Source organism: Sphaeramia orbicularis, chromosome 11 (assembly GCF_902148855.1).
Source record: "Sphaeramia orbicularis chromosome 11, fSphaOr1.1, whole genome shotgun sequence".
NCBI classification, from domain to species: Eukaryota; Metazoa; Chordata; class Actinopteri; order Kurtiformes; family Apogonidae; genus Sphaeramia; species Sphaeramia orbicularis.
Window position 1 is genome coordinate 22,339,493 of NC_043967.1, and position 13,821 is coordinate 22,353,313.

General features: G+C 35.7%; 1 protein-coding gene across 4 annotated transcripts in view; it reads left to right on the top strand.

Moving 5' to 3' along the window:
• Positions 1 to 13,821, top strand: part of adgrb2 (adhesion G protein-coupled receptor B2) — a 448,357-nt gene that overhangs the window by 230,869 nt on the left and 203,667 nt on the right. For all 4 annotated transcript variants that reach the window (XM_030146710.1, XM_030146711.1, XM_030146712.1 and 1 more), the window contains exon 3: positions 5,186 to 5,266. In XM_030146710.1, coding sequence (XP_030002570.1) covers positions 5,186 to 5,266 — 81 coding nt within the window. The remainder of the gene's footprint in view (positions 1 to 5,185; positions 5,267 to 13,821) is intronic.

Consider the following 13,821-nt stretch of genomic DNA (forward strand, 5'->3'; position numbering starts at 1 on the left):
TAAACAGACAAACAAATACACAAACAGACAAACCCAGATGACAACATAATAATTAAATGAACCTTTCATCAACAAAAAATATATACTTAGCTACTTAAATAAACTAGTTTTGAATAATATAAAATAGAAATGTTCTTAAAATGTTACCAAAGCTTAAACAAGATGATTGACAATAAAACTATTATATGAATGTATTTATTGTGTTTTATATTTCAGCATTAATTCTCATTATTTATTTTGTATTCAGTACATGATGACTTATTTAATTTTTTATTTTTTTTATTTATTTATTTTTTTAAATTTTAAGTCCCCCCTGGGCTTCTTCCAAGTACCCATGGGGGTATGTGTACCCCACTTTGGGAACCCCTGTGTTCTATGATAGATGCAGTCCACTGAGCCACTTCACACACACTACTACTATTATTCTGCTTTTTCTTTTACAAACTTTGACTTTATAGACTTAGGAATTCCAGATGGGATCGAAATATTATTTGTCTCTTTCCATATTTTCAGGGTGCACAAGAAGAGTCAGGACAGATGATTTTAATGCACATTATTTTATAGAAAATGAACTTAGATACATTTATGTTTCATATTCATTTATTTTCCTCCATGGTTTCTATGTTGTCATTTTAGACAGCAGACCAGCCTGTCATTCAGTGTTCATGTATTACACTCAGGTGTGTTGATGGATGCAGGGATGAACAAGCAGCTCTGCTAGTCAAAGCGTTGCTATGGCGCCAGTGTTGAAGCACCTGTTTCACCACAATAGAATGAAATGAAATTAGACAGAGAAGATAGGGAGCAAAAGTAGCAGAGGAGGTCAACAGCTTGTGGCTTTACACAGTTAGATGAGGTTTTTGCATTATTATCTGCTGTAGTGGTTGGAAATGAGTGTCAAGTGTTTGAGAAGGGAAGTGATTAGGTGATACTGATCAGTCAAAAATAACAGAAAAATAAAACAGCTGATGATGAGCTGGTCTGTGTGTTTATGTGTGTTAAGTATTATAGAAGTTGTAGATGTTGTTGCACACCCTTTTTTTCTTCAATTTCTTGTTCATTTTAATGCCTGGTACAACTAAAGGGACATTTGTTTTGACAATTATAATGATAATAACATAAATGGCTCATAAGAGTTTAATTTAGAAGCTGATATCTAGTCATTTTCTATGTTTTCTTGATAATAACCATAATCACTTAAGTTCTTACATCAATAGCTACACTGCAAAAATCAAAATCTTACCAAGTGTATTTTTCTTATTTCTAGTCAAAATATCTCATCACACTTAAAATAAGACATAATCACCTAAAGAGTAACTTTTCAGTGAGATATAAGAACTTATTTTTAGACGATAGATCTTGAAAATCTTATTTCAATAAATCTCACCAAGATTATTTTCATTTGTTCCAATGGCAGATTTTTTTTTTTTTTTTTCTATTATTAACCCTTTCATGCATACTGGTCACTACGGTGGACAGCTATTCTACAGCCGTTCTCCTGTGTATTCATGTTCTTTTCGGGGGTTTTTTTGTTTGTTTTTTTTTTTTTTTTTTTACACATATCTTTATTAAAGTTTTAAGACACTACATATCTTTTCTGACATGAATTGGTAACATTATGTAGATCTCTCCTGAGCATAAACCCCCAGAATCATAACTCCTCCCCATAGTTTTCACACAATTTATCAGTAAATACATGTTTCTGTGCATCAAAAATTAAGCACATGGTGTCCAGTTGAGTGGACATTTTTGCAACTTCATGAAAAATAGGTTCATGAGAATTTTTTTTTCATTATTATTTTTATTTTTTTATTTTTTTTTTTTAATTATTATTTTTATTTTATTTATTTATTTTTCAGAAGAAAATTTTCAATCACATTGTTTTTTTCATGCCTAAAGAGGAATAAAAACACTTAGGAAAAAATTTTGATTAAGGTTCTCATAATTCGTGCATGAAAGGGTTAATTCAAGATTTTAATTTTTTTGTTTTTTTGCTAAATTCAAGCAAAAAAAATCTGCCAATGGAACAAGTGAAAATTATCTTGGTAAGATTTCTTGAAATAAGATTTTCAAGATCTATTTTCTAAAAAAATAAGTTCTTATATTTCACTGAAAAGTTACTCTTTAGGTGATTATGTCTTACTGTAAGTGTGATGAGATATTTTGACTAGAAATGAGAAAAATACACTTGGATTTTGATTTTTTTTTCTCCAATGTATTGGATTGTACTGACAAAAACAGTGCTTTTAGGCATCCCATGTTTTCTTTTTTGTCTGTTTTAGTCACATGATACACACAGGAGTTACCATTGTTTTTGATGAAATTTTGATGGTCTAATAATTTTTTCCACGACTGTATTTTGACCTAAATTTATGCATTTACGTAGCAAGGTGAAATAGTCTATTTTTTTATTCATTCATGTAATTTTCACTGTCACACCATTTACTAAAATAAATTTGTTCGAAAACAAACTATGACAAACCCCCCACATGCATGTTTACACCAGTTACACCTTTCACACTGGTCAGGATCGCAGTAGAGATCATCAAATCCCCACTGTTCCTTTGTTAAAATATGGTGTTTTGGCCTTTAAGCACAAGTGGCCCTGCTGAGAACAACACACAAACAAGGGAATGAGAGGGAGAGTTAGTCAGTGTGAATGAAAGACTGGGGGACTGAGTAAAACAAACATCTTTTTCTGTGACAGAGACTTGTTTCTATAACAGGCCAAATTAGAGGGCTGGTAGCAATGGGCGTTTGAGCAATCATGACAGAGCCTTGGCGCACTTCTGAGGCATTTGTGCATGTGTGTGTGTGTGTGTGTGTGTGTGTGTGTGCGTGCGTGCGTGCGTGTGTGTGTGTGTGTGCTGGTGTTGGGAAGTGTGAGAGGATGTGCTGCATGTGCATGTCTGCTTTTCTTAGGTCATTTCCTTGGCAGAAGCTAATATGAGGAAATTTCAGTGTCAGTCATTTTTGCAGTTTGTAATCTAATGCACATGAACATGCACAATTATGTTTCATGTGGATAATTTACCTTGGATAGTCTGTATGTCTCTGTTACTTTGTGTAAATGAAACCATTGTAAAATATCCCATGGGTGAGATGTACTCAAGTGAAAAAGATCGGCTAAATCAAAGATAGTTCCCCTCGCTCAGGGAGTTGATTAAGTCTTATGATGCTGAAACTAAGCCTGCAAATCCCTTTGTGCAGAATGGAACAGAATCTGTACATCCCTGTGTATGTTTTTATCAAACCGATAAAAAAAAACAGACTTAAAAATATTGTATGGTGTTCTCAGGTTGTCATTTCTTTTGAATGTATTATAGGTGCTCAGTTCAGTTCAATCTTTACATACTGTTAAATATTCCAAAACCTTTTCACTTATTTAGGAGCCATGCTAAATTCATAAACTCCTATCACAGTATGTATTTTTTGTTGACATTTTCTGTTTTCCCTCTAACGAGCTAGTCAGAATTGACATCCTCTTTTCTGATTTTTCTAGAGATTACACTGCATACTTGACACTATGTTATCTTCTTTAGCACGATGTGTGCTGAAATGTATCAGCCTGTTTTTTGTTTTTTTTTTCATATATTTTGCTACAAGAAGCAAGCCAAGGAAATGTAGGCGTTTGTATTTTTGTTTTGCCAGAGTCGTGTTTTGTATGTCTACTGAAACTGGCTTTTTGACTTCTCTGAAAGTAAAAGTGGCTGATGCTGAGGACTTACTACATCAACTTTCTAACAGTACTTTAATGTACGCAACTTAATACAGTAAATAAAATTGTTTGCCTGTAACTTAATCTTTTGCCTCTCACATTGTCACTAACTTTCACATATGAATTTGCTTAATAATAACCATGAATTGGTGATTTGTTACAAAAAAAACTTTATTTAACCAGATGAAGTCCCATTGAAGTCGAGATCTCTCTTATATAGAAATAAGGATGTGTTATTATTATTATTATTATTATTATTATTATTATTATTATTATTATTATTATTACATTGATATTCATATAAAATATTAATTGCTATATAGAGATCATAAGGAATAGAGATTGGGGAAAGGAGTATATAAGTTTTTACTTCCTCCTACTCCTTTTTGAGCATGTTAAATTTCATTTATTTTTATTTTATTTATTTTCTTTTTTCTTTTGTTTACTTATCAACCTTTTATGTATCATTACTGATGTTTTGTTGGTTGGTTTTGTTTTGATTTCACTGTCTACATGTTCGAAATAAACATTTCAATCAATCAATCAATCAATCTTTTACAAGGGTGACCTGGCCAAGAGGTCAGCAGCACACACCATGATGAAAACAGGTTTAAAAAACAGGTGATAACAATAAATACTATTATACTATATACTCATTAAAAACTCAACATTAGCAAACTCAAAACTCAACAGAATTCTTATAGGATGAGTCGGATCTTACAAACACCAAGTGACAGAAGTTTCTCCTTCTTTAACTCATGAAAAATAACTTTAATGAACTTTTATTTATCAGAGCTCATCTCTACACCAACTCTCCTCCTAATGATCACATGACCTCAGCTGACAAACTGAACCAAACACCACCAGGTTTAGCAAAACGACTAAAATAAAACCCACTGATAACAACATTTGTACTAATGTTACCTTATCTTAAAAACTCCATAATTTGTTGTTATAGTGGTTAAATCTCAACAGCTGGGCAGGTCAAGCTAGTAAACCATAGGTCTACAGCTGAAAATCCAACATAACAGTTGTTTAAGATATAAATTTATACAAACGCTAACACATACCAAAGAAAACAGAATTTACAACATAAATGTCACTAATACAGGAAATACACTCAAAAATTTGAAAGATGACGATATCTTATTAACTTAGCACTGGCATTGCTAGATCAGCTGCAATAGAAATGAATGAGTTCCAACAGCCTTACACACAATGTAGGAACTACCAGCCCCTCCAGAACCTGGAAGTAGGCGCATATTTTGTCTGCCATTTTTTACAGCGGGAGTCTGTCATATACCAATGGCTCTGGTTTAGGCCACCAACAATTTTTCAAGTTCAAGATTTGGTCGAGGTCTTCAAACAATTAAAAACATAGGAAAGGATTCTCGCTGTCTAGTCAGTGAGACAGGAGGAAAAATAACAAAAATAATCATGAATATTTATTTCATCTGTTTGTTTCAGATCCATACGATGATGACCTGAAAGTGAAAACGCAGAGACCACGATCAGCTGATCAGCCAGGTGTGTTTCAGGCACAAACAGGTGAGTACAGTAGGTGTATGGACGTGACCCCAGCCATGAAACATGTATGCTGAATTAGCCTTTCAAATAAGGAGTGTCATTAAAAAAATATTGAGCATTTACCTTTGGAGGCTTTAGTAACCTTGAGCAGCTCTGATAATTGACTAATGGCATGTGTGAATTTGAACTTATATGTCTGATTTTCAACTCTTATATAATTAATCGCATATAGAATGGAGAGATTCAATTATTAATGCTCTAATGCATTAAAGATAATGCCATGGCAGTGTCACATGTACATATATATAGAACTGTGCTTATACATAATGATGCTACATGTTGGCTGGTACTGCCAACTATAATAGGTCATATAGCAATTTGAGCTCCTGCGCGTATGTGTGCACATATGTGTTTCCATATTCACCGCTCACACCGTGTGGAGGAGGGAGTCCCTACCACGAGGGAAACCCCTGGCTCTCTCTTTTCATTCTCCTTCTGTATTTTTTTTCTCCTTCTTCTCTCCCCTCTTTCCTTCTCCCCATTCTTTCGCTCCTCCAGGCATGTGTGATGAGCTTAAGCTTTGACTCACAGCATGTTAATGAAGATGTAATGCGATTAACGGACATGCAATTAATTTGATTTCCTTCTTTGCCATGTGATGACGCCTCCATCAAAGGACACGGCCCTCATAAACAATTTACAAGCCCAGATGTAGAGTGACGTCACTTGGAGTTTTCTCTTTCAAGGGCGTAAACTCAGAGGAAACAATACAAGAGTTTTCACACACCGTGGAAAACGCATCAGAATCACACAGATACACTCGTGCATGATCGTATGTGCATATTTGCATGGAAACCCTTTTGATCATACCCTTTTAGCATTTATTACAGATCATCTGTGTAAATGCTCTTTGAGTATTTAATCTTTGAATATCACATTAACTTTACTTCATCTCTCATGAATATTTACCAGAGTTTTAATTAAATTAAAGAGCTTCAATGTATTGATAATGAAAGCAAATCCCTCATATGTGTCTCATATACAAGAATGCCATATGCTGGGTTTTGCGTAGAACAGGACATGTGGAAATTATGTGAAATGAAAATGTGCTTCAAACATCACATATGCAAATCTCTAATAGTTTTCTAAACCTTCAGTAAATATTTGTCTGTTGTAAGCACTAGGGATGATACTGGTATTGGATAGAGGACCGATACTGACCCAAACAGCTGGATCAGACATGAATGACAATGGCTACGCTCCACAGACTGATGTGTGTGGTTCAGTTCTATGTTATTCTGCCTGTGTGTACCATGTGACTCTGCCAGTCTAAAGAATGCAATCTGTGCATTTACAACTACAAAGATCATCTGTCATCTAAGTCAAGGTTGAGGTTAAGTTTGTTTATATAACATATTTAACAGAACGGCAAGTGCTCGAAGTGCTGTACAAAATTGTAGATACAAATGCAAGATATACTAAAGCAAGTGGTGCCAGGCACAACAAACCCCGCCCCTCGCATGTATTGTAGCTTATTTTGCCATCGATCCAGCTGATGTCATCATGTCTATGTATGTGCTGATGTCAGCATATGAATTTCCTCTATATATGTGCCAAGTTTGAAGTAAATTGTAACAAAATTGATGTTTTACAGACATGAAATTTCGCCCATTATAAGTAATTGGGAGAAAAAATAACATTTAAAAAATTCGTAAAAAATTTAACTTTGAACTATTTTTCCCAAAATGTAATGACATTTATTCTGCATCACTGGCAATCTATGAACCAAATTTGGTATGAATTCAACCAATAATTTTGCTGCTACAGACATTTGAAATGTCGCTCATTATAAGTAAATGAAAAAAAGAAGATTTTAAAGATTCATTAAAAAATTAAACTTTGACCTACTCTTCCCAAAATGTAAGTAGATCTATTCTGGGTCACTGGCAATCTACAATCCAAATTTGGTATGAATTCAACCATTAGTTTTGCTGCTAGAGTTTTAACAAATAAACAAACTAGAAAAGCATTCGGAGAGCGCAGACCTCCGCCAAGGCAGATCAGTGGGCCCCCATGGCCCTCCCACCCCCGATCACCACCAAAATTTAATAATTTGTTCCTTGTGCCAGTATCAACATTTCCTGAAATTTTCATCCAAATCCGTCCATAACTTTTTGAATTATCTTGCACACAGACAAACAGGCAAACCAACGCCGGCAAAAACATAACCTCCTTGGCGGAGGTAACAAAAGGAACCAAAAACAATACAGACTGTCTGCCCTGTCTGCCCTGTAACTGATAAAAACAAATACACAGTAATAGGATAAACAGCATATAAAACACAACCCGAAGATAAAACAAATCAAAGTCACACACTTGTATTAAAAGCCAGTGGAAATAGGTGTATCTTTAAAAAAAAAAAAAAAATCTTATTTATAATCCCTTGTTTATCTCATTATAAAGGAAAAAAACCCAAGAAACTGCTGATTTATTTATTGATGGTTTCCTTGGCAGAAAATGGAGAAGATAAGACATAAAAAATAAATGAGTAAATAAATAAGTAATAATAAACTGAAAATAACCTCTATATCAGCTATCAGGCAGATTGTTATTTTACCCATTGATAGCCCAGAGATTCAGTCATTAAAGGAATCAATAAAGTAAATATTGATGCTTTTAGAAAGAATCAGAGCTTGTTTCATTTGTTTTACCCAAAATATGAATATATCTGAAATGCAACACATGAATGTGCCAGTAATATGAATCCAAAACATCATAAACCTATTGTTATTATTTGATGTGTTATTATATTGTTATATTATGATAAATACTAAAAGCCATTCTTTTTTTATGTCAGTGTATGTCACTGATCATAACAGAAAGATTGTGTTTTCTTTTGGTGAAGGAATTTTAAATTAAATTAAGTAAAATTAAGTTCAGTAAAATATCTTAAGACAAATAATACCCACATTAATACTGGTGTTAATGTGCAATATGAAACAAGAACAACAATGAACACCCCAGTAGATTTGGTCACACATTAAACATTTTTTATATCGTTTTAATGGAACTATGAATTGTGGCTTCATGATAAATCACTGAGTAATAAAAGTTTGTTTTTTTCCACAGTAAAGTTGTGGTCCTTTTTGCCATATACACCACCTCACTCGGTCAGATCATCCACTCACACGGCTTCTCATATCATTGCTATGCTGATGATACCCAGCTCTATCTGTCATTCCCACCTGATGACTCCACAGTCTCAGTGCGGATCTCAGATTGTCTCTCTGACATATCTGCATGGATGAAAGCCCATCACCTTCAGCTGAACCTGTCCAAAACTGAACTGCTGGTCTTCCCAGCTAAGCCAACCATACAGCTGGACATCTCCATCACTATTGACTCCATACCTCTGGCTCCTACCAGTGTAGTACGTAACTTGGGAGTCATGATTGATAATCAGTTGACCTTCACGGATCACGTTGCCTCTGTCACCCGATCATGCCGTTTCACTCTGTTCAACCTAAGAAAGATCAGGCCATACCTAACCGAACAGGCCACCCAGCTCCTGGTGCTATGACTATGGACTATGGACTATGGTTATCTCCCGTCTTGACTACTGCAATGCTCTTCTAACGGGCCTCCCAGCTTGTGTTGTCAAACCACTACAGATGGTCCAGAATGCAGCAGCGCGTCTGGTCTTCAATCAGCCTAAAAGGGCACATGTCACCCCCTTACTCATTGAGTTACACTGGCTACCCATAGCTGCCCGCATCAAATTCAAATCTTTAATCCTAGCCTACAAAATTCTCCGTGGGTCTGCTCCTGTCTACTTAGGTGCACTAATAAAAGCTTATGTCGCCCCACGACCACTCCGCTCGTCTGGGGAACGTAGTCTGGTGGTCCCCAGACCTTGTACAAGACAATCCAGGCTCTTTTCATGGGTCGTTCCATGTTGGTGGAACGCTCTACCAAGTGCTACAAGAACAGAGTCATCCCTGCCTATCTTCAAGAAGCTCCTGAAGACCCAGCTCTTCCGAGAGCACCTCCTGTCCTAGCACTTTCAAACATTCCATTTTAAATATTCTAATAAGGTTTTTCCCAGGATTATCACAGATTCTTTCACGATTATCTCTGGACCTGCTGCGGTGGTCCGGCCTCTTCCCTGCCCTCATCATCACCACTCACTTATCCTCAACCGCCTCCATGTGTCTCCCCCTACTCCCCCCTTCTCCCCCTCTCCCCCAGTCCCTATCTCTATCGCTCTCTCTTTTTCCCCTTCTCTACTCTCTCTCTTTAACCCCAACTGGTCAAGGCAGACGGCCATCCTTCAGGAGTCTGGGTCTGCTCCAGGTTTCTTCTGTTAAAGGGAAGTTTTTCCTCACCACTGTCACCAGTCACAAGTGTTTGCTCCTGGAGGATTCTGTTGGGTTTCTGTAAATTGACTTAGAGTCTGGTTTTGACCAACTCTATATATAAAATGTCAAGAGATAACTTTCTTGTGATCTGGCGCTATATAAATAAAATTTGATTGATTGAGTGATTTAATTGGTTTTCCCCTGTAAGTCGCTTTGGAAAAAAGCGTCTGCCAAATGCGTAAACATAAACATAAACATAAAGTGTTTGAGTTACTGGACAGACAAAAAAAAAAAAAAAAAGAAATTCAGCCAAATATTCATTGTCTAAGGTTATATCCCACATTATTGAGGGCAGACGCAATGTGATCCCTCGCATTTATTTGTCTGTGTGTCACTCTCTGTGACACACAGACTCCGATTACACCAAAACTAACGAGCCAGGTTTTAATAGAAGAACCCATAAAATGTCGGAACAGAGCCATAAACTACAACAGAAAGTTGTTTTTTTTTTTCTACATGTGGAGATGAGCGCATATAGGGCCGGATCTGTGTAAAAACATGTATAATGAGTTTGCATACATTTTTATACAAAAAAAAATAAATAAAAATGACAAACGGATTTATTGACAGTGCACACTAAGGGTTGCATCTTTGCATCTTTCAAAGGCCCAAAATAGCACATCTGCATCCAGTTAGTACAGGATGGGGAAGCAAAATTTACAATATTTTGAGGCAGGGATTGAAAGACAGTGTATGACCAGTTAGTTTATTGAAAGTCAGGAGAATTTATTTGCCACAAGAAAATTGACATAATAGAAAATGTTTTTATTCTATGTGTCCTCCTTCTTTCTCAATAACTGCCTTCACACGCTTCCTGAAACTTGCGCAAGTGTTCCTCAAATATTCGGGTGACAACTTCTCCCATTCTTCTTTAATAGTATCTTCCAGACTTTCTCGTAATAGTTTTGCTCATAGTCATTCTCTTCTTTACATTATAAACAGTCTTTATGGACACTCCAACTATTTTTGAAATCTCCCTTGGTGTGACGAGTGCATTCAGCAAATCACACACTCTTTGATGTTTGCTTTCCTGATTACTCATATGGGCAAAAGTTTCTGAAAAGGTATGGATAATAGTGTTAGGTATGATTATGACATCAATATATGTTTGGTTTCAAAACAATTGACGTAGTGCCTGCTGAGAAAAAACAACTAAATGTTCATTGTAAATTTTGCTTCCCCACCCTGTACATTTGTCGTAATGAATATGGAGCATTTCCACACAATTGTGCGTGTGATGGAGGAGAAAATATATTAATATAATATAATATAATATAATATAATATTATATTATATTATATTATATTATATTATATTATATTATATATAATATATATAATATAAATATATTAATTTAACACATGCAAAGTGATTTATCAAACCCAAAAGCAATTTTGCTCATAGAAACTGTGTCTATATTTAACACATTTCAAAAGGAAGTGCAAATGGTTTGTATGCGTAATTGCACACACATGGCTGTGGTTATTGTCACAAGAAGGAGACATCGAAACAATGAGACGAGATGCAGAGAATGCATTTTTCACCCACGTGTGAACATTTTTGGAATGATGGAAGAAAAAATAATTGAGAGTTTTCCACTTGATCTGATGATTGTGATTAAAAATGCGCACCGACATTAGGCTACAGTGTGACAAAATTATATGTGCCTGACAGTCATTCAATCCAACAACCCCCCATGCCCCTCCACCTCTAAAATGAATCTGGCGCCGCTGCCCAGTAAAACCATTTTAGAACTTCTAAGTGAACTAGGGCACAGGTGTCAAACATGCGGCCCGGGGGCCAAATCCAGCCCACCAAAGGGTCCAGTCAGGCCCTTGGGATGAATTTGTGAAATGCAAAATTACACTAAGATATTAACAATCCTTTTATTTCTGGTTCCACATTCAGAACAATTCAATGTCAAGTGGGCAGGACCAGTAGAATACTATCATAATAACATAGAAATAATGACAACTCCAAATGTTTCTCTTTGTAAATGTAAATATTTTCATGTATTTACCCTAAAACAAAGTATAATTTTGCAAAAATCTGAATAACCTGAACAAATATGAACAACCTGAAATGTCTTAAGAGAAGTAAAATTTTAACAAGATTCTGCCTGTTATTAAATATCTTGTGTATTTGTAGATCTGTAAGTTATAATACACTTGTGTAAATGATAAACTAAAGCATAATATTGTAAAAATTACACTTTTTTTTTCAATTTGTTCATATTATTCACAATGTTTGAAAGGATAGTTAGTAGATACAAACATTTTCATAATGTAATTTTACTCTTTTCACTCTAAAACATAGAGAAAAGTGTGGAGTTGATATTATTTATGTATTATTATATTCTAATTTTACTGGTTCGGCCCACTTCAGGTCTAATTTAGCTGAATGTGGCCCCTGAACTAAAATGAGTTTGACTCCCTGAACTAGGGGATGATTTGGGGCCAGTCACAAGGAGGAGTCATGCAATACTGTGACATTTCCGTGCGTCTGGATCTTTCCAGTCACTGTTGCCATTAGTGTTGCTGTATCCCAGAGCAGTTTTTCCAGCATATTGTCTCCATGACGACAACCAGTAGCGCACGCAAAATCCTCCTTTAAATAGGGCGGTCCCCAAGACTTTGCACCTGTTGTCATTGGCACAAGCTATCTTTGTAAAACCGCGGTTCAACCCCTCACGCAAAATTCTAGATTGCACATGCAAATTAGTGCTGTAATTTCCAGACTATTGAGCACACCTGAATATAAACCGCACACTGCCATCTCCAACGTCTCACCATCGATTCATTGATGCCAAGCTTACGTGCAGCAGCTCTATTTCCTTCTTCGACAGCCGGATCGATCACCTTTAACTTGAAGGCTGCCTCATATGCATTTCTTTGTGTGTTTTCCATGATGAGGGTGTGTGCATGATGTGCAAAATGACTGAAGAATTTAGTGTGAGTGCGTTTGATTTACGGTGATACAGCTTACAGCTTATAGTCCGGAACAAGGATAGAATAGTTTTGGATTTTTCATTAAAGTTTAGTTTTATTTAGTTTTGACTTTTTTTTCTCTAGTTCAGGTAGTTTTAATTAGTTTTTAGAGCAGGTTTGCTAGTTTTTATTTTTTTTCTAAATGCTTAGTTGTAGTTTTTTCATATCTTTTATCTTCCTTGCCTTTGTATTCACATAAATCCCATATAGGACTCTGCTGCTTTCTCCCAAATTTAGTCTCCATGTTGCCGGTAGAGTGGGGACGAGAAAACGACTCTATACCACAAGTGATGAGAAATGACAGTGAAGTGCCGTACGATGCCACCAGCTAAAATTGCTACAGCAAAATAAATCGATTTTATATCAATCCAACATTGACAAAGACAAAAACAAAGGGAATTTTATCATTGTTTTTATACATTTTAGTTAGTTTTGTAAGCACACAATACAGTTTCAGTTAGTTAGCGTAGTTAGCATTTTTTCCTTTTAAATTATAGTTTTTAGCTTACCGGCCGACAGGCTGTAAGCTATTGTCGTCATGCGGCGTCCGGCGGCGTCGTTTGTCGTCATCTGTCGTCCGTTACAAAACTTTCAATCGTCTTCTCCGAAACTACAATTCCGATTGACTTCAAACTTGGTATACAGCTTCTTTATGATCATATCAACAAAAGTTAGTGAAATTATTTGGATCCGGATCTGATTCTAGATTTGGTGCGACTTCGAAAAATTTCCCCATTATAAGAGATAGGAAGTGGATCGATGCAATAACTCAGTAAATATAAATGATATCCAGTGTAAATTTCTACAGTCCAGCCCTGATGGGGAGATGACCAAAACATAATGTCCACATCCTGATCAGGATCTTCTTCTGGATCTGGGAACTTACAGAAAATTTAACATGGGCTCTTACGGGGAAAAAAATTCAATCGTCTTTTTCTCTGAAACTCCAGTTCTGATTGACTTCAAACTTGGTATACAGCTTCTGTATGATAATGTCAACACAAGGTATTGAAATTATTTCAATCCAGATCTGATTCTGGATTTAGTGTGACTTTGAAAAATTTCCCCATTATAAGAGATAGGAAGTGGATTGATCCAATAAATCAGTAAGTATCAATGATATCAAGTTGGAATTTGAATTTTTTACAGATCTGATTGGAATATGACCAAA